Source organism: Ciconia boyciana, chromosome 4 (genome assembly GCF_034638445.1).
Source record: "Ciconia boyciana chromosome 4, ASM3463844v1, whole genome shotgun sequence".
NCBI lineage: Eukaryota > Metazoa > Chordata > Aves > Ciconiiformes > Ciconiidae > Ciconia > Ciconia boyciana.
This window is the reverse complement of record NC_132937.1, coordinates 41,433,013-41,457,512: the sequence shown is the minus strand read 5'-3', so window position 1 is coordinate 41,457,512 and position 24,500 is coordinate 41,433,013. Positions and strand designations below refer to the sequence as shown.

General features: G+C 39.7%; 1 protein-coding gene across 5 annotated transcripts in view; it reads right to left on the bottom strand.

Moving 5' to 3' along the window:
• Positions 1-24,500, bottom strand: part of MAST4 (microtubule associated serine/threonine kinase family member 4) — a 306,287-nt gene that overhangs the window by 99,440 nt on the left and 182,347 nt on the right. For 2 of the 5 annotated variants that reach the window (XM_072858739.1, XM_072858740.1), the window contains exon 1: positions 12,549-12,828. The exons of 2 other annotated variants lie outside the window; for them this stretch is intronic. In XM_072858739.1, the coding sequence (XP_072714840.1) occupies positions 12,549-12,640 (92 nt within the window). In that variant the 5' untranslated portion in view covers positions 12,641-12,828. Of the gene's footprint in view, positions 1-12,305; positions 12,356-12,548; positions 12,829-24,500 lie in introns of those variants that run through there. One more of the 5 variants, XM_072858741.1, reaches the window with a different exon arrangement.

Here is a 24,500-nt window from a genome sequence, read left to right as displayed (position 1 = left end):
ACACGTAGATGAGACACATCTGACAGGTTAGAATAGGGTGTGGATGAAGTAAAGTGACAGAAAAGGGTGTGCTACAATTTCTGGCCATCAGGAAGAGTAATCGCCTCACTACTCATCCAGCCCATTAGCCCATTAGCTAATTTAAGGTTTCTATTTGCATCACAGAAGTATGCCTGAAGAACTGACGTGCAGAAAGGAGAAGAGCAGTCTTTGCTTGTGTTTGGAAAATGTCTTATGCCTTGTGAACACCACTGACAGAGGATTCAAGAAAAATAAAAAAATGTGAAGCTGGTGCAAAATCTACTTCAGTCCCCTCACAGTCGTAGCCAAATCACAAAGTCAGGAGCAAATGTACCTTCCACATCAGTTTTCCTTGTTCTGTAAGATTTTTATGAGGTAACAGTAGACCTCACTTTTGACAGGACTTAGAAGAATCCATTGCCTAATAAATGCAGAAGTCAGTAGATTAATGGGAGTTGTTCTCATAAAATGACAATTAAAAAACAAATGCCCTAAAAACAAAAAATCTGATACTGCACACTTCTTATCCTAAAAACATAAAGGACCACATTCCTTCTAAATCATATTATAAAGAATTGTATTTTAACTACTTGGACTTGTACTGTATTTGGAATGGAAGTCCTATACTTACTTGCCTTCACTTATCTTGAATAGTTGTGTTGATACTATTTGCTGCCTTTGCCCTCAGGATGGCTATCGTCTAGTGATAAGTGAAGTCATAGACGCATGGTTTATGAGTTTTATGTTTATGGAATCTTGGTATCTATCAGAAAAGTGGTTTTGTAAAAATACAAAGTTTGCAGAGAAGAAAAAGAAATTATTTCTCACAGCACAAACTGTTCAGGTAAAATATCTGTAAACATGTAAAAAAACTAGAATGAAAACTGTCTCCATCCTTGCTTTTGGTCGTGCGGCATTATGTGCATTGCTACTGTACCTCCGAAGAGGCCACTGCATAACGCACAACACTGAGCCAGTTCTCAAACTCTAATCCCTCCTCTGACATTAGCAGTGTCCATAACTAAAAAATGTTTTTTCATATGAGCTTTTCCATAAAATTGGGTAATTACACTGAGTTTCATAATTTTCTATCTTCTGTTACATGCACTTTTAATATGCAGAATTTTATTAGAATAGCAATACCTTTGTGTAAAAAAAGAATGCTTAAAATGTAACTTCAAATAATCTAAAACTTGGCAGATATTCTAATATTCTACATGCGTACGCTATCCCTGTACTAAAACTATGTTCAGCAATGTCTAATTTCATTGGGGTGCTGGATTTCTAGTAAGCACTGGGTGTTCCTGCCACATACGACGTTCTAGCTCCTGGACCCTGGTCTTCTGATTGTCCATACTGCATGCACTTTACTTCATACCTGTACTGTGTTTTGGAATGATCCAGCTATTTACCTACAAGATGAAATCTGTAGGTAAATAGCTCTACGGAGGTAGAGCTATTTACCTGTAGGTAAATAGCTACGAAGCAGCTCTACGGATCATTTCTTAGACTCAACATGAATAATACCAATGGGACACTTCTGCCTCCCACTGCCCTACGGTCTTCCAACGGCACCTCAGCAGGACATGTTCCTTCATACAACTCCCACACACTTCCATCTTTTCAGACAGTCTGGCCCATCCAAGACAGAAAAGCAGCACACAACTCCCCCCACCCATGTCCTTACACACACCCAACACTCCCACAGGGACCTGGGCCAAGCACTCCCAGCATGGACAGAAGCCACACTGTGGTGTTGGCCCACAGGCCAGCTTCCTAAGACAGGTGCCTTTCAGAATACACATTATTGTTCCCTCGGTATGACTTGAAGGGAAAATTCCATTTTTCCATACCGACTGAGGCAGAAAACGCAGACAGTCATTTGGACCTCTCTTCAGATTGTTTCCTTCTATTAATATCATATGTTGACCCTTGGACTGGATTTAGGCAGTCACAGTCCCAAAGAAAGTACAGAACATCTTTTAATGTTTATAAAAAGACTGGCCCAATGTCTCCGAGGCCATTACTAAGGTAAGTGGGAGAGACAATAGCATCAGCAATAAATTAGTAGTGGTAAAACACAGCTCACTTAAGGAACAACAAGAATCAAAAGAAAGCTGGCCAGAACAGTAGCAAACCTTTCAGATTTTCTCAAACTTGTCAATGATTAAACAAACACGTTACCTTGACTGGGAGGGCCAAATTACTAAATCTCTAACACTATTACTCTGTGTCTTGTTTCCTGTAGGCTGTCAGAGTAGGTGATCCTACTGGTTTCTTCTTGCTATATAATTTATGAATCAGAAGAAGGAAACACATGATGGTTAAAAGGTATTAATTTATAGATAATGCTGAATGCTTAGGTCTGACCTACACAAACAATTTCCGTATTTAATAAAACAACCGAGTATATTCATATATTCTAGTATGTTTTGTATTTCCTTTGAAACATTTCCTTTACAGAAATGGGAAAAAAAAAAGGCAGTTTGCTGTCTAACATTTGAGGAAGACACACAAGAAAAAAATGTGAAGAAACTTAATTTTCAAACTTGAAAAAAAAAACAGGAAGAAGTTTCGTTTTTGGGTTTTGAAATTTTTTCCACCAATAGAAATCAAAGCCTTGCAAGATGATAATGTTTTGACATTTGGCAAGACAGAATAGCACATGTGAGATGCAATCAAGCAGGAAGGAAAAAACTAGATAGAAGTGTATTTCCCAACAGAACTCATGTTCTCTCATTAGTCATAGGTCACACATGGGGAGCAGATGCCTCCAAACACAACAGTTCAATCACCAAAACTTGGCAGAAGGGCCAGGGAAGAAGTCAAATCACCAAGCCTCAGGTAAGGAAAAAAAATAAAACATAAGCTTACTTACAAAATGTGTTACATATTTTCTTTGTCCATTATATGGGGGAAGCAAAAGGAAGATGTTCTGGTAAGACTTGATGGCACAGTGAACTGACATAATGATCATTTTGCGTGGGGTGTTCATAGACAAGGTGAATAGAGCATATTGGACTTGTCTGACTGCCTTTGCCTCTACTATTACAGCACTTATGGAAATTCCCTTGACATACCCACGCATAAGAACAAGCTAGACAGGCCTAGACTCACTGAAAAAGCAAATTTGTAAAACAAATGTACACAATCTACTTTTTATTAGTTAACTCTGAGAGGGTTAACAGTTATCACAAAGGATATTAGTTAATTATGACTTCTCACTGAAAAACATTGTCAGATGAATGAGTTAACGTTCAAGTGTTCTCCTGACAGTTTCCATACAAGGGAATGAAAAAAGCAGTGTGTTGATTTACATTATGACTACTGTCCCGACAAAAAATTCTGGTAAACACCAAGGCATCTGATGGTAGAAATGTAAGTCTGATTTATTCTTATCATCAGTATCTAACTTCCACTTCATCAAGGACTAGATTATTATGTTTATGTTTGAACTACGTTAAATCTGTAAAGATGTATTTATTAGCTAGAAATTCTGATGAAGATTTTTGCTTTGTGTGGGTCAGCATGGACTGTAATCAACAGGAAACATCCATGGCTGAAGGCAGAATTTCACTGTAGATTGCTAAGCTCATTGACATTAAGCTATATATTGTTAAATTAAATGACACGTTATCTGTGACAAATAACTCTGCAAAGAGAAGAACCAAGGAAGCTCCGTTTTCTATGGTTTCATGTCCCCTCGTCAGAGTTTGGTTTGGGTTTGCGGAGGGGAGGTTTCAGAGTTAAAGTACATACTTACAAAATATGCTATTCATAGGACTACCTTTCTTTTGTATATTTTTACATAGAAATACCTTTCCAGAAAATTCCAGCAGTTCATCCAAGAAGTGATAATACCAGTTGCCCAAAGAGAATTTTAAGAATAAGAAGAATTTAAATTAGAAGATGATTCATTATACTCAGATTTATCAAAGGAAGCTCAGCTAGTTCAAACTGCTGTACCCATCTTCCCTATAACGACTTCAGGATTTAAAGCTGATGCATAAAAGCATCATATTTAAATGTATTTCAAAAACAAAGTAAAGTCTTCTTACAGAAATCCATCTCTGATGAATAGCTTTAATAAAACAAATAACTATTATATAAACTACTCTCTCCCAGGTATGCATGAAAAAAAGCAAAGGGTCAAAAAAGCACTGCAAGTTGCTCCACATGTGCAAATCTCTCTCTCGTTAGAAGTGGGATTCTGTTCAGAAGCCTGTGCCAAATCTCATGCAGGATGGGGGCCCAGCAGCCCAGAGAGGGAAGACTGACTATGCAGTATACCCAAATGTATGCAGGAAAACAGCTGGGGAAAATAAAGAAAAGTCTATCCTCCACTACTGTTTCAGTTATGAACATCTTGAGTGCTACTTAAAACAGTCACAGATAACAAGTACCAGCATTGAAACAAAGTAAGTTTTAACTTGTTAGTCCTCTCAAGTTGAGCTCCAGATGAAATCGATATCCACAGAATTACCTCCAAAAAAAAAATAAATTTACTATAAAGTGAATCCTTCCCCTATTTCTTAAGGGAAAAAGAAACAGATATCATAGTATTTCAAAATGTAAATGCTATACTAGTTTGAATTAGTTAAGTTCAAAAAATTCAAAGAAATAAACCAGCTTTATTTCCAAATGCATGGAATTATGCAATAATTCCATTATTGCAACAACGTGGACAAGCCACATTTCCCAGAAACAAGATTATAAATGGCTGCACTTTGGGAATTTTCAAAAGCTATAGTACGAATGCACACTATAAACAGCATAAATACCCTTGTAGATGGAAAAGCGTCTATCCTATTTACGCCTAGATGTGCCTTCGATACTATGAGGTCAGTTCAACAATAGGAAAAACTTATTTTTCTTACTTGTGCTTTATTCAATCTCATTCAGCTTCTCAGCAGGTATTATTTTACAGCTACTGCTTGAGTATTTATGTATACAAATGTCTGTGCACCTTTATGCATATTTATTTACAGCCTGTACGGGGGTATACATATATGTTGATACATATGAAAATAAACAAAAGAGGTAGTGATAACACTTCCTCTCCAACCTTGCAACAGGTAAGTTTACATTTACGCAAGTCCCCTGAAAACAAAAAATAGGAATTTTGTCAGACACATAAAAAATGTTCAGACTGATGTATTTCCTTACTGACATGCACAAAAGAAAGAGTTTGTTTTACAACCACCTTATTGCCTTGAGAGAAATAATGTTTTTTAAACTCTGCAATACAATACTATAATCAAGCACTAAGAGGACTGAGGGTATATACATTTTTATTAAAAGAAATATTTCAACACGTAACACTTCGCATTATTATTTGTTCCAGCAAATTAAGCAGCATTAGGAATGGTATTTCTTCAATAATCAACACCCTTGACTTTACACAGGACTAGTCTACCCACCACTAACACAGATTTTTTAAATGCTTACATGTAAGCGCTTACATAAACTAATTTTTGTTCCTAAAACTGAATATATGTATCCTTCATTTCCCCGTAATTTGGATGTTAATAACTATGTTTTAAACCAGTCTAGTTAGAAAAGACAGACACTTTGATCATGTATAAATAGCCATTTTCCTACCAGTAAGCAGTGCCTCATTTGACATAATCTTCAACATTTTTATGAGGGGGGAAAAAAAAATCCACTAGGAGGTAACCTTTTAACAATTTTTCTTTAACCTATTATTTTAAACCCAGGTTAAAGCCAAATGATACAGATCAAAAGCAGGCTATTACATGCTAGAACATCTACATAATTACCGCATATGCACAAAAAAGAACGGGTGGGATAAGGAAATTGCAGCAGTTTTTACTTTCTAATCACTGAACTGAACATGCCAGTATTTCATGGGAATAGCAGATTCTACTTACAATAATAATCTTTCAAGAACAATAGAGCATGACGGTTTTCCTTATCCCTAAACAATTATTTAGGGAAGACCATTGAAAGAAAGGGAGAAAAAGCTGATATATTTATTCTGGCATGACCTCAATATTTTTGTACTCATCTGTCAGTGGCAGGAATACCAGTGACACGTAGTTTGTAGTTCTGAAGTCTCTCTGTTGGGTAGATCAATCTGGGAATTGTTCCGGTTTACAATACTTCTGAGACATATTTATATTAACTGGGAACCATGCCAAAAGGAGTTTTCTAGTCCACTACTATTCGATTTGGTTTGAGCATTTTAAATAAAACCACAGAACTGACCTACCATGAGATTTTTATTCAGGTGGAAGGTCTACTGAAGTAGATCTAACTAATACCAGTATGTATCAATAGTATATAGAATATACAGTGCTAGAACAAAAAAAAAGGGACTGAAACATTAGTGCTGAAAACTATTTGGTCTCAGAAATGGATAGGAAAATGCCAAGTATATTAAGTGTGAGTGATCTCCTTAAATGTCTCTACCGGTGCATATTTAATTCACACAAAAAATTAAGTCAAGTAACTGTGCACAGTGTTATGCAGTAGACCCTCACATCAGATTAAATTCAGAGTCCAATATATGACACTTCCATATTATGCCTAGACACAATTCTACGTATTACTACTATATATTCTTGTGGGGGGCTTTAAAATTTCACAATTACTGCAGTTAGTGAACTTGTGAAGGTTCAGAAGCAAAAATCCTCTGAATGGTTCCCAAAAGAAAATCCAGGAGCCATCACTGAATGTGACACACCTGTTGAATAAGGCTGAATCAAAGATAAGTGAACTTTCTGTTTCTCCTCAGTTTGGGAAATACAGTACTGCACATTTGCATCCGTCCTGGTGCCTGGAAGTGTTCCTTCCAACAAATCTACCTCCTGCTTAACCTTTTTCTAATGACATGTAACATGACATCCTGATCCAGGTCTACAGATGATGTGGTGATATACACAGAAGAACTGCATGCAACATTAAACAGCTTTACACCATTACTAAATTAGTGTGACACATTTAATAAGCTTCATTAAAAATGTTCAATCTAAATCAGTTAGCACTATCTTCATATTCTAAACACAGTGGCTCAAAATACTGAATGATTTCATGTCTCCTAACTAACCAAATCATTACCACCCACGTTTCCTACTTTGTAAGCCATGCACACTGACATGTGCAACAAATTCACAGGGAACCTGCCCTGAAATCCACTTACCTGACCACCATTTTCAGCTTTGACAAAGAACTACCAGAGGCAAGCCCATCAATTAGTACGTGCAGCCACACAAGTAGGTACATAGCTTACTGCTACCAGAAGTTTGAAGCACTCTGACAGAAGGTGCAGCAGAAGAAGCAACTATTAACCACTGCATGAGTGAGCTCCTGTGTGCTTAAAAATTACATTTGAGAAGGATCAGTCAACTTCTAATGCAGCAAGAACTGTAGTGGCTCTGTACAACATCGACAGCACATGTAAGCCAAATTCAAATGGAGCGGGAGGACTGAATCTCTGTGTAATGTGTCCACATCATGTGATGTGTCCCAACAGCTCATGAAGGGATGTCTGGACTACTGTCCTTTTGATTCCCTGGGTAAGAAAGACAAAGACTGTCTCCTACTGTGTAACAGCAGACATTAACCACAACGGGGGGGGGGGGGGGGGGGTGTTGAATTACAGCTTCTTTCAGCATGTTCCAGCACTTTCCTAAGCTTCTTTTTTATTTTGCTCTTACTTCAGCTTTCCTCATGTTTTCTACAGTAAGATACTTTAGTCAAATCCTAAAGATATCAACTTAATTCTAACAAAATAGGATTTTTTCAGAGGAAAAACTAAACAAAAACCAGGAATATGACCAGATGAATCCTCACCAGTCTGGCTAAAGCTAAGAAACAATGATGGCTCATTGGAGAAAACTGATTGTTGCCAACATTCAGATTGTAAGCAGAACTTGAAATACATTAATTGCTTGAACAGAAAGATTGGCCAAGTAAACCAACCAGAATAAAAACAACGCATTCACTTTGACGGTGAGATTGTAAGACTATCCCCCTAACACACAGCCCTTACTGTGAATAAAAGGAAATACAATTATCAAGATACATTAATTGTGCTACACAATCAAGCTACACTTAATTGTGTAGCACAGAAAGCACTGGGATCGTTAGTCCCACAGATTAACTTCTAAGGAAACATATTTAATGACCATGTGTTTTGAAAGCACAGATAGCCTGCACAGATGTATTTCTTATTGCCCCACTTCTGGGATAACAATATTCTCTCTAAACTCATTCAACATCTATTAGGGTAATAGCTCCCCCTCTCTTGCATGTAGGAATTAGGGTGAATGAAGAGGGTTGAAAGTAAGGAAGAGGTAAAGCTCTTCAAATCACAACACTCCAAAACATACATTGAAAATAACACAGATACAGCAAAAAGCAATCCTTTTTTAACTTTTAATTGATGTTTACTCCTATATAACAAAAGTAAAATAACTCAAGTTGGAGCACCAACAGATTCAGCTGGCACCAACACAATTATACTTCATTTCTGTGGCTGCTTTTATGTTAATAAGTGTGCTCAGTTTTCTTATGTCACCAACAGGACGACTTTTAATGCCTACTATTAAAAAAACCAATCCATTTATAGTATACTTACACACAATACTATGTTGACAAAGGAAAAAAACAAGATCTGTAAAAGAGCCAATAGCACAAGTTTACATCATAACTTTAAAATCACTGCTAAAATCTACTCAAACTACCAACTCAGAGAAGTTCAAAAAGCCTGCTCAATATTTTCCAGGAAGCATGCTGTCCCATAAAACTAATAAAAATACAAGAAAGTTTGACAACTCTGTTCTCTGAGTTTCCAATAAAAGTTGTAATTTTCCTTTGTTTTTAACATTTCAGAAATGGTTATGAACTGTTAGAATGTATGAATTATTACTTCATGAATGGTGTATATTTTAATCCTATATCAGGAAAGTCTTAATACCACTTCAGTGACTGTACACAAATAACATGAAGTTTCAACACAAATCATCCAGGAGTCTACTCTGGCTCAGAAGCAATAGGGCAAGCATTCATAATTCCATGCATTTTGAAAAAAACCAAAACATTCTGACTCAAAGGAAGACCGATTGTAGTAACATTGTTTCAGTCCAACTACCACAAAGAAGAGAAAAGCACACACACAGAAAAAAGAATCACTGGCTCTCGGTTTTGTAAAAGATACACAGAGAAGATCAGAGACAGAAGAGAGAAAGTGTCAAAAGAGAACTAAATACATAGCACAGAATGAAGCAGAAAGTATTTAGTGATTTTTCCATATGAAAAAAGTGTGTATGTGTGCACATCTCTCCATACGTAAATCTACACATCAATCTATAAAAACAAATATATACACATACACAGAGACACCCTCTCTCTCTCGCTAGTTCTCTACTCCAGACCATGCCATGTCAGGCAGGAACCTGAAGTTAGTACTATGAAGGGTCTACACACCTATAGCCGTAGAAAAAGAAGTTAACATGTAGTAGTATACATGTTTCTTTTCTGTAAAAACACATGGTATAATCCATGTCATTTACAAGCTCAGTGATTTTAATACCAAATGCCTCAAATTTATAACTGAAGAGAATTTTTCTACCTGCTGGTCCTGAAAACCTACTCCATGACTTGAAAGTCCATGGAGCTGGGATATTTCTTGTTCAGGTATCACTTCCAGAAAGAGCTGCTGCAATTGAAATTCAGCTAAGTCTACTATTGGAAAACAGAAGTAAAAAAACCCTAAATTAAATACTTCAGTCAGCAAATAAGACCATAAAATAAGTTTTATGTCCATTTTATAACTTAGTTGCTAGGCTCAACACTGCGTCCTGAAGCAAAATAGACTATCTTTCCATTCTTTACTTTAGAACCTCAGCGAAGAGAAATAAATGCCTACATCAAGTAAATCTGTACAAAGAAACTAAATTCTTAGTACTAGCAGGCAATTCTCATCATCCCAAGTGCCGAGAAAGTAGGACAGCGCTCACAGAAAGGATAGGGCCTAGAAGGCCACAAGAATCCTGGCCACATAGGTAAAAGTAATTGAACAGGCAAAAGGAACGTACCTAAGAGGCAAAAATCCCAACCAAAACATAAAATTAATGCTCTCGCATTGGCAAGGAGTCCCAAAGCCAACTGTGGATACAACCAGGAAGAACAATGAACGTCCCTTGTAAAGTTTTCATGAAGCACCAAGGCCCATCATTAGCTGGACAACAGTTTCATAGGCAGTGTTACTATTAAGAAAAAAAACTCTCTTGAACCAGTGGACCCAAAACTTTCACTTAAGCACAGCCAGGAGATTCAGATCACAGGAACTAGACTCCCTTCAAGCCTACTCACAGCCTACTCTTTGGTCCTCTATAATGCCTGGAAAGCTATACAGAACAGGAGTGGCTACCACTACCCAGCAGCACTCTTTTAGAAAGAGAAGGCATCCTGTGGCAAGTAAGCAGGTATCCTTCCAGTCTTTTAATGTAACAGTTGCGTCTATGGCTAACTGTGAGCCTGTGAAGACAGTCCAGATGAGATACAGCTCAGAACATGCAGACCCAGTTGGTACCTTAATTAACCCAAGCTCATTTCTGCTGCAGAACTAGAAGAATCTGCAGTGTCCATACTGTTTTTACTTCTTTTGACAGTTTTATCACTCTGAGAGTGACCATTAACATTAGTAGATGAATTATGAGTATGGGGTGCAGGGGACAGGTCCACCTTTAAGAAGAGAGCTGAAGAAGTGGGCCAGTCAGCCTTCCCCTGGAAACGGCAACACAGCAGCTGCTGAGCTCCCCATCCAGATGAGAGAACCAGCCTGGAAAAGGAGGGTATCTGGGCCCATTAAGAGTAAGCAGCCTTGAAACTCCACTGCTGACTTTTTAGTTTCACAATGCTGTGACATACTGATTTTGCTACAGAGAGGGCATTAAATATTTAATATCCCTGTAATACATAAAACATAACTGCATATATGGCATGTACTATTCACTGATATGCCATATATGTGATATGCTAAGACAGTATTCAATGCTGCTTTAAAAATTCTTTCAAGTATTTCAATGAACCCAGTACAGTATTAAATGTGTTTGAAAGGCAGGAAGGCATCCAAATATTTAAAAAAAAAAAAAAAAAAAAGGCCACAAGTGGTACACATGTATTTCATGCTTCTTGTGAAGTCCACCCAGCCTCTCTCCTCGACCTGCCATGCAGCCATACACTTTATAAAAGGTATCGTTAGGTCTTCACATAGGTGCAAACCTACTTGAGTAAGAAAAGTGAATACTATTCTAGGAAAAATCCCCAGCATGTTCCCCTCTTTAAACACAGATACATTTGCAGCAGAAAAATGCATAAGCCCTATTTGGACACTCAGTTACGTAAGAGTAAAAAAATTATTTACAAGAGAGGGATAATAATTAATTATAAAATAACTCAGCACTTACAGCTACCCCAAGTTAGACACATAAAGAATAGATATACACTGAAGGAACAGTTCTGTATTCATGTGAAACAGGCCACTTGATTTTCCTATGTTAACTTTCTGCCATTCAACAGACAGGCATTTTTTCCTTTTGAAAAATATCAGTATGTAAATGCTTAAGGCTTAGGAAGGGCCAGCTCTGCTACGCCTCTATCCCACTTGCTTTGGGCCAGCTTTTCAGCCAACAGGAGAAGAAACACTTCACACACGTTCTCCAAAGATAATACATAAGCTAGTACTCAAGGTAGTTTCACAGACAGAAGCATATCATAATTTAACACCACAACTGGTACGTCTCAAAATAGCATACAGGGTACTAGTGAACAAAGTTACAAAAGTCTATAAACTTTTGGTACTCCTTGTGATAGAGGCTTGTACTTAACTGCAAGAGATACCGTGGCACAAAAAATGACCAAGGTGTCAAAGCTTCTCAGTCTTCTGTCCACTGATGGCACAACCCTTTAACTTTTACTTAGCATTTACTATTTCCAAACCTTTTTTTCCCTTCTGACAATAATGAAAGTGCTACAAAAAGAAAAAGGCCATTCCTGTATTAACAAACGTCAGCCAGCCTGTCTAAAAAAGTAGTTACACAAACAGGCCTCTAAGAACACCGAACAAAGCAGGCTATCCCGAGTTGTCCATATAAAGTATATCGGCTCCGGATAAAAGGTCAAATATTTGAGAGCAAGCTGAAAGTGTCTATAAGAAAAAAAAAAAGGGGGAGGGTGGAAGGGCAGGAGGAAACAAGCCAACGTCTTCTAAAAAGAGGGAGAGTAATACGCAGCGTTCGGTTTAAAAAAACACCGACCTAGAAGAGCCCCAACGGACTCGCAGCAGAGTCTCGCAGCTCTCGCAGTTTAAGACCCGGGGAAGCCAAGAGGCCGAGCGTCCCGACGCCCTGCCAGGGGCTTTCTGCTGCCGCCTGCGCAGCCCGCCCGGGGACCAGGAAGTCCGGCGGCCCGAGCCGGCGCCGCTCACCTGGCAGCGGGCGGGAGCCCGCCGCTCTGCGCGCCCAGGGCGCCGGCCCGCCGCCCCCCGCGGCCTGCCTTACCTCTGCGTCCGGCGGAGGCGGGTGCCGCTCCTCAGGTGGGGCAGCGTGAAGTTGGAAAGGACCGTCCAAAAATTTGGGTCCGACATATCCATTTCCCTGCGTTCGAAGCCCTAAAAACTCAGCGCCATGATACAAGAGGAGGAAAGGACAGCGCCCCGACAGCCCCCGGCAGGCAGAGAGCGCGGAGAGGGAGCGAGCGAGCCTCGGGGACGCGGGAGCGAGAGCGGCAACAGCGACTGGGACCGACAGCAACTTTCCCGGGCGGCTGCTCCGCACGGCGCCGCCCCGCCCCGCCCGGCGCCGCCCCGCCCCGGCAGCGACCATTCGCGCCCGCGCAGGGGTCGCGCCGCAAGAGCCCCTCTCTGCTCCGCTCGCCGCCGCCGGCGGCTGCCGCGCTGCCCGCCCGGCGGCGGCTGGTAGAGCAGCGGGCAGGCGGGCCTCCCCCTCCCGCCCGGCGGTGCGCGAAGCGGGCGCCCGGCCGCCGCCGCCGGACCGGCCGCTGCCGCCTCCCTCCGCCGGCGGCGCCAGGTGCGAGCGCCGCAGGCCCAGGCCGCGCAGCCGCCGTGGCTGGCCCGCTTCGGAGTCGGGGCGCACAGGGCCTGTGCCTCGCACGGAGGAACGCAGGCGTGCAAGACCCAGAAGGTCCAGGCAGCAGACCGCTATTAAACTGCCCACTGCAGAGCCCGCCAGCTGCGCTTAGCTGGCACGCTTTGCTCTGCTGGAAACGGCAGGCAAAGGCCACTGACGTTCTATTTAAATGTGCAGTCCACTTATGTCATTACTATGACTTCGTGCCTACCTCGGGAGAACTGACAGTACAGGTACTTAATTACTATTTTTCACTCCAGACACTAGGCGTTTGCCATAGAAAGCTGGGACGCCTGCCACCATTACCAGCTATCTCTTTTGAGAAAGCTACCCTGAAACATAGCCTGGCAAGAGAAGGGTACAGAAAGGCTTTGAACACCTTTTCCACTCAAAACAGTGACCTAATCCCTCAGGTGCTTTGAGTCATTTCCTCCTCCTAACTTTCTTCCTTTGCTTCTCTCGCTCCCCAGCTGCCTCCCAGCCCAGCTGGTTTGCTTTCTTGTCTTTTTCTTTTTCACAGCTCTGTCTAAACCAGCATTTCTCCTCACATCTCTGCAGTACACAAATAAAAGTGTTTCTAAAATTACTACGATACTGCATTGTCATTCAGTAATGCCAAACTTGAACTGTCAGAAACAATGGTGGTCAGGTATAGAAAAAGTTACTGTGGCTTCAAAAAATTATGAGGTTTAACATACTTAAAATTTCCATTTGCCTTTTTGTTTCTCTAAGGGTCAACATTTAAGGGACTCGGTCACATTTACAGTTATGGAAAGAGCGCTACAAGTTGTGTGCCAAGACTGTTTACTTATTTTACTGAAACCAAGATTCCTGCGTCATCTCAACATTGCAGGAGCTGTATCTTAGAAAAACACTAACTACTGTGATAGCTGGCAGCACTGCACTCTCTGGGAGAAATTACGTAGCACTGTGGTTAAATCACCGAAGGTTGTCTGCATTAGTAGGAGGAAAACCATGGGAAACAAAGAAAAGCCCGATGTAAATACAGACTAGTCTATCGCTTGGGTGAAAGAAAACTCATGGCGCAGAATGCTGCAGAGGGGAGCTGGAAGGGCTCACATGACACTTGGGATGAGACAGGTCTCAGGATACCAGCTCGGCACGTAACACAGCATTGCAATGTTGGCCCTCGTTTTGAAAAGCCTCCAGAAATACGCATTGCAAAGAAGGCACTAGTGTCCTCTAACAAACTAAAACATGTTTATTTTTAGGGTGCAGAGCAACATTTTCTTGGGATAGTTATACAAGTCACAGGTACAAACTTTATCTCCTTCAGGGAAAGGGTTTAGATAGGCATTTAATAAGGCGTTCACACAGCAGTTACCACCAAAGGCCTCAGTACAAATCCCCAGCAGACACCATTTGCCGACACACCACTGTAAACAAGTCAGTTTAACATTGATCAAACACAAAAGGATCATCTAACACTTCTCTAAAGATGTCTTAATTTTAGAAGAGAACAGTTCCATATGAGAAGAAGGGAAGACGGCCCCATCTAGGTCTCAGGTCAGATTTTCTTGTCCAAGGAAGGCTGAAATGGCTGCAGAAACTGGTACTCAGGCCAATCTCTGCCTGTGTACTCAGGCCAATCTCCGCCTGGGCCCCTCATGAGGGCTCAGCAGGAGGGCGCTTCCCAGCCAGCCTGCATGCCTGCTCTTTTTATACCCCTCCATTAGGACAGAGAAGTAGTATTCACATCTACTGTAGCCAGTACAGAATACCTCTCAACCATTTCTTTTCACTTTGAGGCATGCTTGCCCATACCGAGTGTGAAGTTTTAAAGGATCATGTGAAGGCAAGCATGGCTGGCAACCCTCCTTTCTTGAAGCTTCTTAAGAAGGAAATTCCCACATCTCTACATAAGTACTGAGAAATATCTCCTCCTCCACATAATCCACTACCTCATCATCTCTGCTATGAACACAAGTTTTTGCCTGTAACTGGCATGTTTGGAGAAAGAACTGTACATAATCATGAAACCAGGGCATTCTACCTATCTGATGTTGTGAACAGCACCAGCTAAAGAATAACAACAAAGTCTTCTACCTACCATGCAGAAAAAGTTTTAGTTTCCCCATCGCCCTGCAAGCTCTCGCCTCTCCTCACCCTTCCTAAGAGGTAGTTAAAGGAGTACCTTCTCTCTCCGAGTAACAGAAGCATGTCAGTTTCCGTAACCCAGCCCAGCACATCATGCATGGGGTGATCATGGAGGTCAAAACTCATTTCACATCAAGGCCAAAAACTAGCAATCTTTTCTCCTGCAAGGCCAGGCTGTAATTCAACTCCCAACTTGTTTGTGAAAATCCCTACCACTTTATCAACAATGATGTGAAGCCTCCAATTCTGAAACATACCCTAAAAACTTTAAAAAATGAAGCAAGACTAGTCTATCATACTGTGGGCAAAGACCCATCTGAAAAAAGATGATTGCTGCTTGCAAGTAGACAAATTCTGATGGAAAGGAAGTTTAATCCTTCTATGTATAGCCAGAGAGATGATGATTCCAAAAGCCATTATGTAGACCTGGCTACTGCAATATACATTTCACGATCTCACAAGTTGGATTTTTGCAAAAGCAGAAAGGAATAAAGAAATTCTAGGTAAGAGATTCTGTCCATTTATACAGCAACAGAGGGTATAATAATCACATCAGAGTGTCACCCTACATTTAATGCTGAATATAGTTCACCTCGAACTCTGGCTTTTCATGGTCAAACCCCTTGCAATTCCGTCTCTAGACCCTGCACAAACTATTCACAAGCAATAGCTCCCCGAGTTACATGACCTCTGGATTCAAACATAGCTTCACCTTGGCTTTCTGTGCACAATTAGATGCACACAGAGTCCTGCTAACTAGTTAGGCTGTTTCTAACATGGGCTCGAAAGCAAGGAGACTTGAGTAATTATTTTTCTTAAGTGCTTGGTGGACATACGCATATTAAGGCACTACAGATACTTTGACAAAGGCATGGAAATGAAGGGAGGAGTTGTGAGAAGTCCAGCATAATCCCACAACAACCTTATACGAATTAATATGCTTCATAAAGGGAAACATAGGCCTTATCCTTAAGAGCACAACATGTAAGTGATGGTGAAGACTTTGTAATGCCTGTCAATGAACAACATAGCTTCCAAAGTGGTGCCTGCAGTTTGTGACTTCCCATGCCACAGAAATGCCTCATTTCAAAGCAACATCTCAAGGGTGAGTGAGGTTTTGTGAGCTAATTAAGCAGGTACTACATGCCTATTAAGGGGCCCAACTTCTCTCTCAATTTAGTGATCTGAATCAGCTCAGTGAGGGACAGCCCAGAACCAGACCCAGTACAAGGGAAGCAGATAGAACGAATGGTCAGTCAGAGAGGCAGGGGCAGCAGGACCACTTCTTTGGCAACGGCTCTCCCTTAAACTGGAGCCTCTCTCATCATCAGTATTGATAAGTGCTGCTTATCCTCTGCAAACCCAGGCTCAACAGCCGGATTTTGTCTGGTTTTGTAACCCAGCACATTTTACTCACCTCTGCCATGTAGAACTAGACAAAAAAAATTGAGCAATGCAGATGATACAGTGTTCCAAAATACGTAAGCCCAAAATTATTAGGAACAGATCTATGTCATACTGATAAATGCATATCTGAAAATTAGATATATTTCCTTGCAACAAAATGTTATTGATATGTTCAGCAACTGTAAATAACTCTCCCTCAGTATCCAGTTAAAACCACTGAATTCTGTAGTTGTCAAAAATAAATAATATACAACAGTTAAGAACCTGCAAACATGTCCCTAACAGCATTTGTTGCTTAAGTTTTCAGCTATAAAGCCACTCCCAAAACAACGAGCAGCTCAGGCAACTTCATTGCTTAGGAGATGCTTTACTCTGTAACTTCAATGATGAGTTTTATTTATCACAAAGCATTACATAAGGTAGTGCATAACATAACAAGTGATAAGGATCATTAAGTTTTCCCTTTTATATTCACTTGAAGATAAAAATATCACTCAAGTCAGAAAAGGTGACTAATCTACCCTTGCTTTGAAGAAAATTTCACTTCCAAAAGCAAACTTATAAAAGGCATCCTTAGAAGAGCCTCATTCTATACATAAGCAAAAAAAGATTTCAAAATGTCAACATTTACTTCCAGTAATTAACAGCGATAAAAATTCTTCCCCAGAAACATTTCAATTGTATAACACTGATTACTGATTTTAAGTACCACCATAAAACACTTCGGAAGTTGAACAGTATCTTTAAAACCAAAATGCAATACCAATACTAAGTTAATATTTTGCACACAGTATTCCAATGCAAAAGTTATCTAACCAGCCTTCCTCACACTGATAATAACATTAATACACATTTGAATTTTTCAAAACATATATGAAAATGTTCTGGAGTAACTGCCCAAAAGCACTAGAGACTGCTCAAGTCTTATCGATTTTATAGCAAGATGTACACTGAATGCAGTTCACCAGCAACCACACAGATAATAAAGAGTTCCTCAAAGATGCTAAGACTAGTAAAATCCTAATAGCATAAGCCTCATACTGAATAAGGAGGGTAAATTTGTAAACCATAAAAGAAAAAAGGTTGCCTTAATGTATCTTTTCGATTTTTATGGGAAAGGAATATTATGTAATCACATCTTTTAGCAACAAAGAAACATTTGTCATTCCATCAATATCTTCAAAGGATGTTATACTAGAACTGAGCTCGCAGATGAGTTGAGAGGAGTTTGTTTTGGTTTAGTTGAGCCTTTTTAGTCAGATAATTATTATCCAAAGAGCAACAAAGGAACTGGCTAAGCTGCTCATTCAATTATTGCTATGTCCAAAGTGTCTTGGAATATCTGGAAGTTCTACAACAGTGAAACTAAGCTGTCATGCCATAGCACTCCTTTAAAAGGACAAACAGGATACTAGCTGCCATCAGGAATGAATTCAGGTATGGTAACATACTTAGTGTCACTAAACAGAGTTTTACCCATAAAACAGTCTGTCCAAACAGATCTTGTTTCAAATGAGATTTCAAGTCTGGTTAATAAACAACTCAGTTGACAACACAGAGACATTTGTAAAACGTTCAACCTATCTCCTGACAATGTTTTAATAACTTAACTAGCACAATACAAAAATTTATGCACAATACAGGAAACATTAAAACTCACCAATAGGTTTGAAAAAGTAACTGCACATTAAATGTTTGCAGTGGATCATACAGGGTTATGTTCTTTAATACAATTCAATACTGCTATCAGTGATCTGGAAAAAAAAAATATTATAACCTAGAAGCAAACAACACAAAAGAGGTAAATAACAACAGGAACAAGACAGTTTATCATTGGATAAAACAGCCTTGCTTAAACAACATGCATTCTAGTCTTGCTAGACATCAAGTCATATTAAAGCATAAACAAACCCCACAGATATAATACACAGCAAGATTCTGGAAGTCAGGAACAATGCAAAGAATTTAGGTACTGTCACAGATAAACAGCTAAATAGGAGCTCTTAACATGATGGTATAGCTAAAAGAATAAACATCCTTCAGATCTACAAGCAGGAAAGTCTCTTATGGGAGTAAGGAGATACAACTGAGCATTCAGGGGCTAAAATACAGTCAGTTGTGGCATTTCCCAAAAGCTGCAGAAAAGTCAGGAGGAGTTCAAGAAAAAAAATTATCATGAAATCTGAACTACAGTGTGCAGCTTGAAAAGCTTAATTTATTCCATTTAGCCAAGGCTAAAGAAGTACCTTGGCCGTTCAGTATGTGTATCCCCAGCAGGAAGAGATTTCTGGAAGGAGACAGGTTGTAAGAATAGTGAACTCCATCCTGTCCCTCCCTCACACATAGTAGAGTTAGGGGTTCAAACTGCAGGAGTCAGATGAAAAAGCAGTTTTAAATTCTTTCACCTTACCCATTGTAACACAGTGGATTTCCCATCACTGTAAATCTTATATCTTATATGCCTTTCTACCTAAAAAAATAATCACACTTCAAACAAGAGTTAGAGGATGGATAAAAAAAAAGTAGACAAGGTTCTACAGCCTATTTTATATAGGAAGCCAAACTAGAAGATCTTATTGGTCTGTTCAGTCCTTAAAATGTACTGATTAATAATTATTTTTATATTACTCTTAATTATAATAATTGAAATCTTGCTCCCTCTACCGGTTGATGTTGATGTTTATTACCTTCCTCTACTGACTTCCCACGATTTTCACTGTGGGATGTACAGTGTGAAAATAAGTTGAAGAAATCACAGAAAGGAAAGAAGTATTTTGTGGGTGTACAATGTATATCTGCCAAATTTCTATGTCTACTTCCAACTGTTTATAAATACACAAATACTATTGTTCTAACTAGTTCTGAAGTAATGTGCAAAATTCAAATTAATCTCCCACTGCTCTGGTTTATTATAATTCATTTAATATAAACACATTTAGGAAAAGCAATGGTCCCAGCATCTCTTCCCATTTCTGAAAGGTTCTAAATAGATGCACGATATTAACTGAAAGTTAAATATATTGTGTAGCCATCTGCATCAGGCATCGAAATTCACATCAGGCAACACTATTTTTAATCCAACATCTTGCTATCTGTAGTGGAGTGAGCCAACCATGCTAACAACTATGCCACCTATTTGCTCTAGTCCCAGAGATTAAGTTCTCCTTCTGAGCTAATTTAGCAAACAGGTAGACTAATGAGAAAGTATAAAACAGCTACTTCCCATTTTTATCACTGAATTTACATTTATCTTGGCAAGTAGAGAAAGCATTACTACAGTTCAGAAGCGCTACTTTATGTGGTAAGCAAGTCCAGAAAGGGAGAGAAAACAGAAAACATCTCATAAAAATGTGATCATTTTCCAGATACCGTGGTGCTTGGACCTTGACTTCATTATCACAAATGCCAGAGGTGAAAAAAAATACTGTATTACATAGCTAGTATTAACCTATCCTGCTTTGTTTTTCAAGTGCCTTTTTGCCTGCACTTAGCAGCATCCTCAGAGGTTCACAACATTTTTTCAAATCAATAATTAACCAGTTTTGTGGCTGCAGTGCCACTGGTATAAATGTGAAGGTAGATGTGTTGTCCAACAGATATGTAAAGAGCTGTAATGAATTTTTCCAAGGTTTTGGGCATTCATGTGAAGCAGTCACACACTGAAGAGACTTATTTCATTGCACCGGCTCAGATCACTCTACATACTTAGACCTTCTCCTGATCTCACACATCCAGCCATATTTTACCATGCACCTTTTAAAATCAACAGCCATAGCCTATATGGCAAATGGCATTATCTTTAAGGGTCAAGGTGAAATTCCTAAATAATTTCTTAAGAAAATGTGGATACAATCGTTCTTCTAAAACCGTATGTACTTAGCTATTGTTACACGTTCTGCATCACAGCTGCAGTCAACTAAGCCATATTTTTTGAGAAGAATTCTTAATTGTAGAAAAACTTTTTTTAAATACAAGGTTTTGGTTTTTTTAAAATGGTAAACTTAAAATTGTGTTCTTTAAAGTTTAAAACCAAATAATTCTGGTAGACTGTATAAACATTACATATAGCATATAATCTTTCTGTAAGATTAAAAGATTCATACCAGACTTTTTTTACTAGAGGAAACATACTGCTTAAAATAGAGTTTGAAATACATCTGTAAAGAAGACTGTTCAGCATTTGTAAGTTTTGTGTGGTTTTCTTTTGTTTTAATAACTTAACATATGGAAAAGAAAATCCAAAACCCACTACCTTCAGAGGGAAAGGCAGTTAAGTGGAACATTTTGTCATGTCACCACAGCATTCTGGTTTGGAGAATCCAACCAACATACTCCTATGAGAGGAATACTGCTCCTTATACAGAGCCATTTCCTTGTGTTCAGCTCTGCCCCCAGCCACCCCACTGCCATACTCACCAGAGTAACAGACTTAAGGGATTCTCTATGCCAAAGTCAAATAAACTAGGGAAAGAAATCTAGCTCAATTCTTGTTCGACAGCATTCAACCCTGACAGGTTTGTGAAAGCTATCGTCATGAGTTGTAACTTCTCATTTTTAAAACACCTTTGGGGTGGGGGGGTGTGTTAATGGAGGTCAGCACAGTGAAGCACTCAAGCCTGTCAATCAAAGACTAAATAGATCAATTACAGTGATACGGAATTTAAAAGCAGTTATTCAGCATAAATGCTGTCTTCAGTGAGACAGAAAACTTCCATCAGCTGTAATACATACACACTGAATACCCCAAATTAATCACCCGATCGGCACAAGACTGATGGATACAGATCTATTACAGGACTCTATCAGAGCAAGGAAATTAAATGCTCCTCCCCAACATTGGCAAGTACTGTGTTTATTTCAGGTATTTTAAACATACAATTTATTTTCAAATCCTGATTTAAATCACAGTGAATAAAAATCAGGTGCTAAGAATTCAGAGCTTTGCAGTATATACAAACCCAAGTAGTTGCATTTCCTGAGCTTTTCCCTGCACTCATCTTGGTTCATGCTTCAACTGATCTGTGTGATGGATCTGTTGTCAGTAGAATGGTGTGAGATGGAGCACCCTGTGCAGTGCAAGCCAGCAAACTGGAACTCAGGGACACAGGAAGTTAAAAGGCGAAACAATATGCTTAAAAGAATATTATGTGGACTGCCCATTAACATTACCCTTGGTATTTCAAACAATGAGCTGAGCACACAACACTGCAAGTTGATAACATCCTTAAATCTCTTTACATGTCACCCTTAATGGTCTCCTACTCAAAAGGCTAAATAATAAATAATAGTAGTTCTATTTCAGTGCACACCTCACAGTTTAAATCTGAATTTCTGAATAACCCTTATTACACTCAGCTCACATTCTTATGTCTGTGGGGTTTTCTGAACAGTTAACTATCCTGTCCCTCAGATGGTGCTGCGGCTGAATAATCTGAACTGTACATGCGGATGATATGGTTGTCGAACAGAGCATCACTGGAAGTGGTAGAATTAACTACATAGAAAGGAGGTAATTTTACAGAAACAAAATGGAAACCAAGCATCTAGAAGTACAAGAGTGGTAAAGATTATTTTCATTAGTTATCCTTGTTAGAACGTGAGAGAAAACCCTCAAAATTAAGGACAAAATACTAAAAATGATCTCACGGCTAAGGTGCCTCAGACCTAGTGTTATCTAGTAATTTAATCTCTGTTTGTGCTTCAGTTCTCCACCTGTAAAGAAAAGGCAATAAAAGCAAAGGCAACTACTTCTTGGGAGTGCAGTGAAGATAATTCCAGAAACATTTGCATTAAATGCTCAGATACTAAAAAAGGATGAAAGAAAAGGAGTAGACAATAGGGAGATCATCTTCAGGCTGACCACTCTAGGGATTCAGAGGTACTGTATGATTTCTACAATCCCCTTCTCCCCAAAGGCAAAGACCATACAAACAGAAGTTGAGAGGGATTCGGATGAGTTAAGAAACAGTCTTAAATCTCACTCTCACACCTATCAGGGAGAATGACAAGAATCAGGGAGGACAACGTGACAAGTCAGACTTCCACCTTCCACTCCCAAAGACAGGCAGACACATTTCGTTTTAGCTTTGTAGGACCAAGAGTGCATGTTAACATTCTGTAACATACAAACTACAGTCAGCACCTCAATCGTCACCAACACACTGTCAAAACCATGTAAAAGGAGTGGTGCAGGATCAGCACAACCCATGCTAGCTGTTTATACCTCCAGCCTCCTGGAAGACCCTGTCAGTCATAGTAGAAATGAGGGAATTAACCTCTCAGCTTTCAAACAGCAGTTCAAACTGCTGTCTAAGAGTCCTAATTTCACTGATATCAGACAACCTGATTATTCCATTCATGTAACTGCAGAGATGTTGGTTTATGGAAATACCAATATCCTGATACAAAAGGGACTTAAAAACATTTATCACTGCAAATATACATTCTTCATATGCCAGCAATTAAAAAAAACCCCAACAATCTCAAAACCCCTTCACCATTCAATCAGCTTCTCCTTTGACCATCTCCAGTCATGTCTGGACATGGCTTACCATGAATTTTAATGAGCCTGAACTATGTGTGCAAAATTATCAGTTTGTTTCTCTCAAATCAGCATACTCATTTATCTTGGTATTTTGAATCTTTTTGTAGAGGGATTGGTTCTTTCAAAAATCATGCAACACTTCAATTCTGCAAAATTTACAAGAAACTACGCTTAATATTGACAAAGGATTATCCCAACATATTCCACCAAAGGTATAGCCTATTCTCTATCCTGCTCCTCTTCAACATCCATGTTTGCACACTTCTACATATGCACAAGAGGAGCAGATCTCATCAGTCCAGTGGCAGACAGGACGTGGAGAGCCTAAATGTTCTCCTGGCAAAGAAGCCGCAGTATGGAGGTGAAGGAGGAACATAGCAGACTGCTCATAATGAAAGAGACTGGCTTCAGTTGATATATATACACCAGCACTTGTCATGATCCGCTCCTTTCAGGTACTACAGCAATTTTTAGAGAGATTTCTAAGTTTTATCAGCCTGAGAGGTCACAGAGCATTAACCGCCTTCCCAAACTCAACAGCATGTTTTCCAGTGTACTTGCCAACAGAACTACAGCAATCAGACTACAAGTTCTAAAATGTGACAAGAACTTCTTCCAGACTGTTGTGGCTGTACTTTACTGTCCCACAGACATATCTTTTATAGTCTTTTTGTTGTGTGAAAGTTTTAGACCCATTTATGGTCACTGTTTACTTCTCTATCAAATTGCAAATTTGCCTTCCTGGCCAAGCAGCATCATGTCATCGCCCATCTGAGAACCCCTCTTGGAGCAATCCCCCTCTCAACTCCTTCAAGGTACACATTTTGGCTGTTAAGACACACTATCTTTTGCCAGGTAGCCCTGAGACTCTAAACTCCCATTGGCCTTGCTCTGCTGAAGTGTTACTGTGCTCGAGCCGCTAACTGGAAACCACCTCCTCTTTTCTAGCTTGAAGAGGGCCTTGCTGATCTCTCCTAGCAGCAGATCCTAAAGAGAAGAAAAAGCAGCCTCCGTCACACGTGGCATAAAAAGAGGACGAGCCATGCTTTTTCTCTATGACACAGCAGCTTTCTTATGGCTAGGAAAGAATTTTGCAGGCCTGGGTCATTACCTCCCACAGTCTGCAAAACTAACAGTCAGTCTCCTGCAGAGTGCCCTGTGGATTTGATCATCTGACTGCTCTAGTACGAGCTCAGAAAGTCATTTTGCTCATCAAAGCCAGACATCACAAGGTACACCCAAGACAACACAGTATCACATGAATACTGACATTGTTGTCACGCACCCACAGGGAA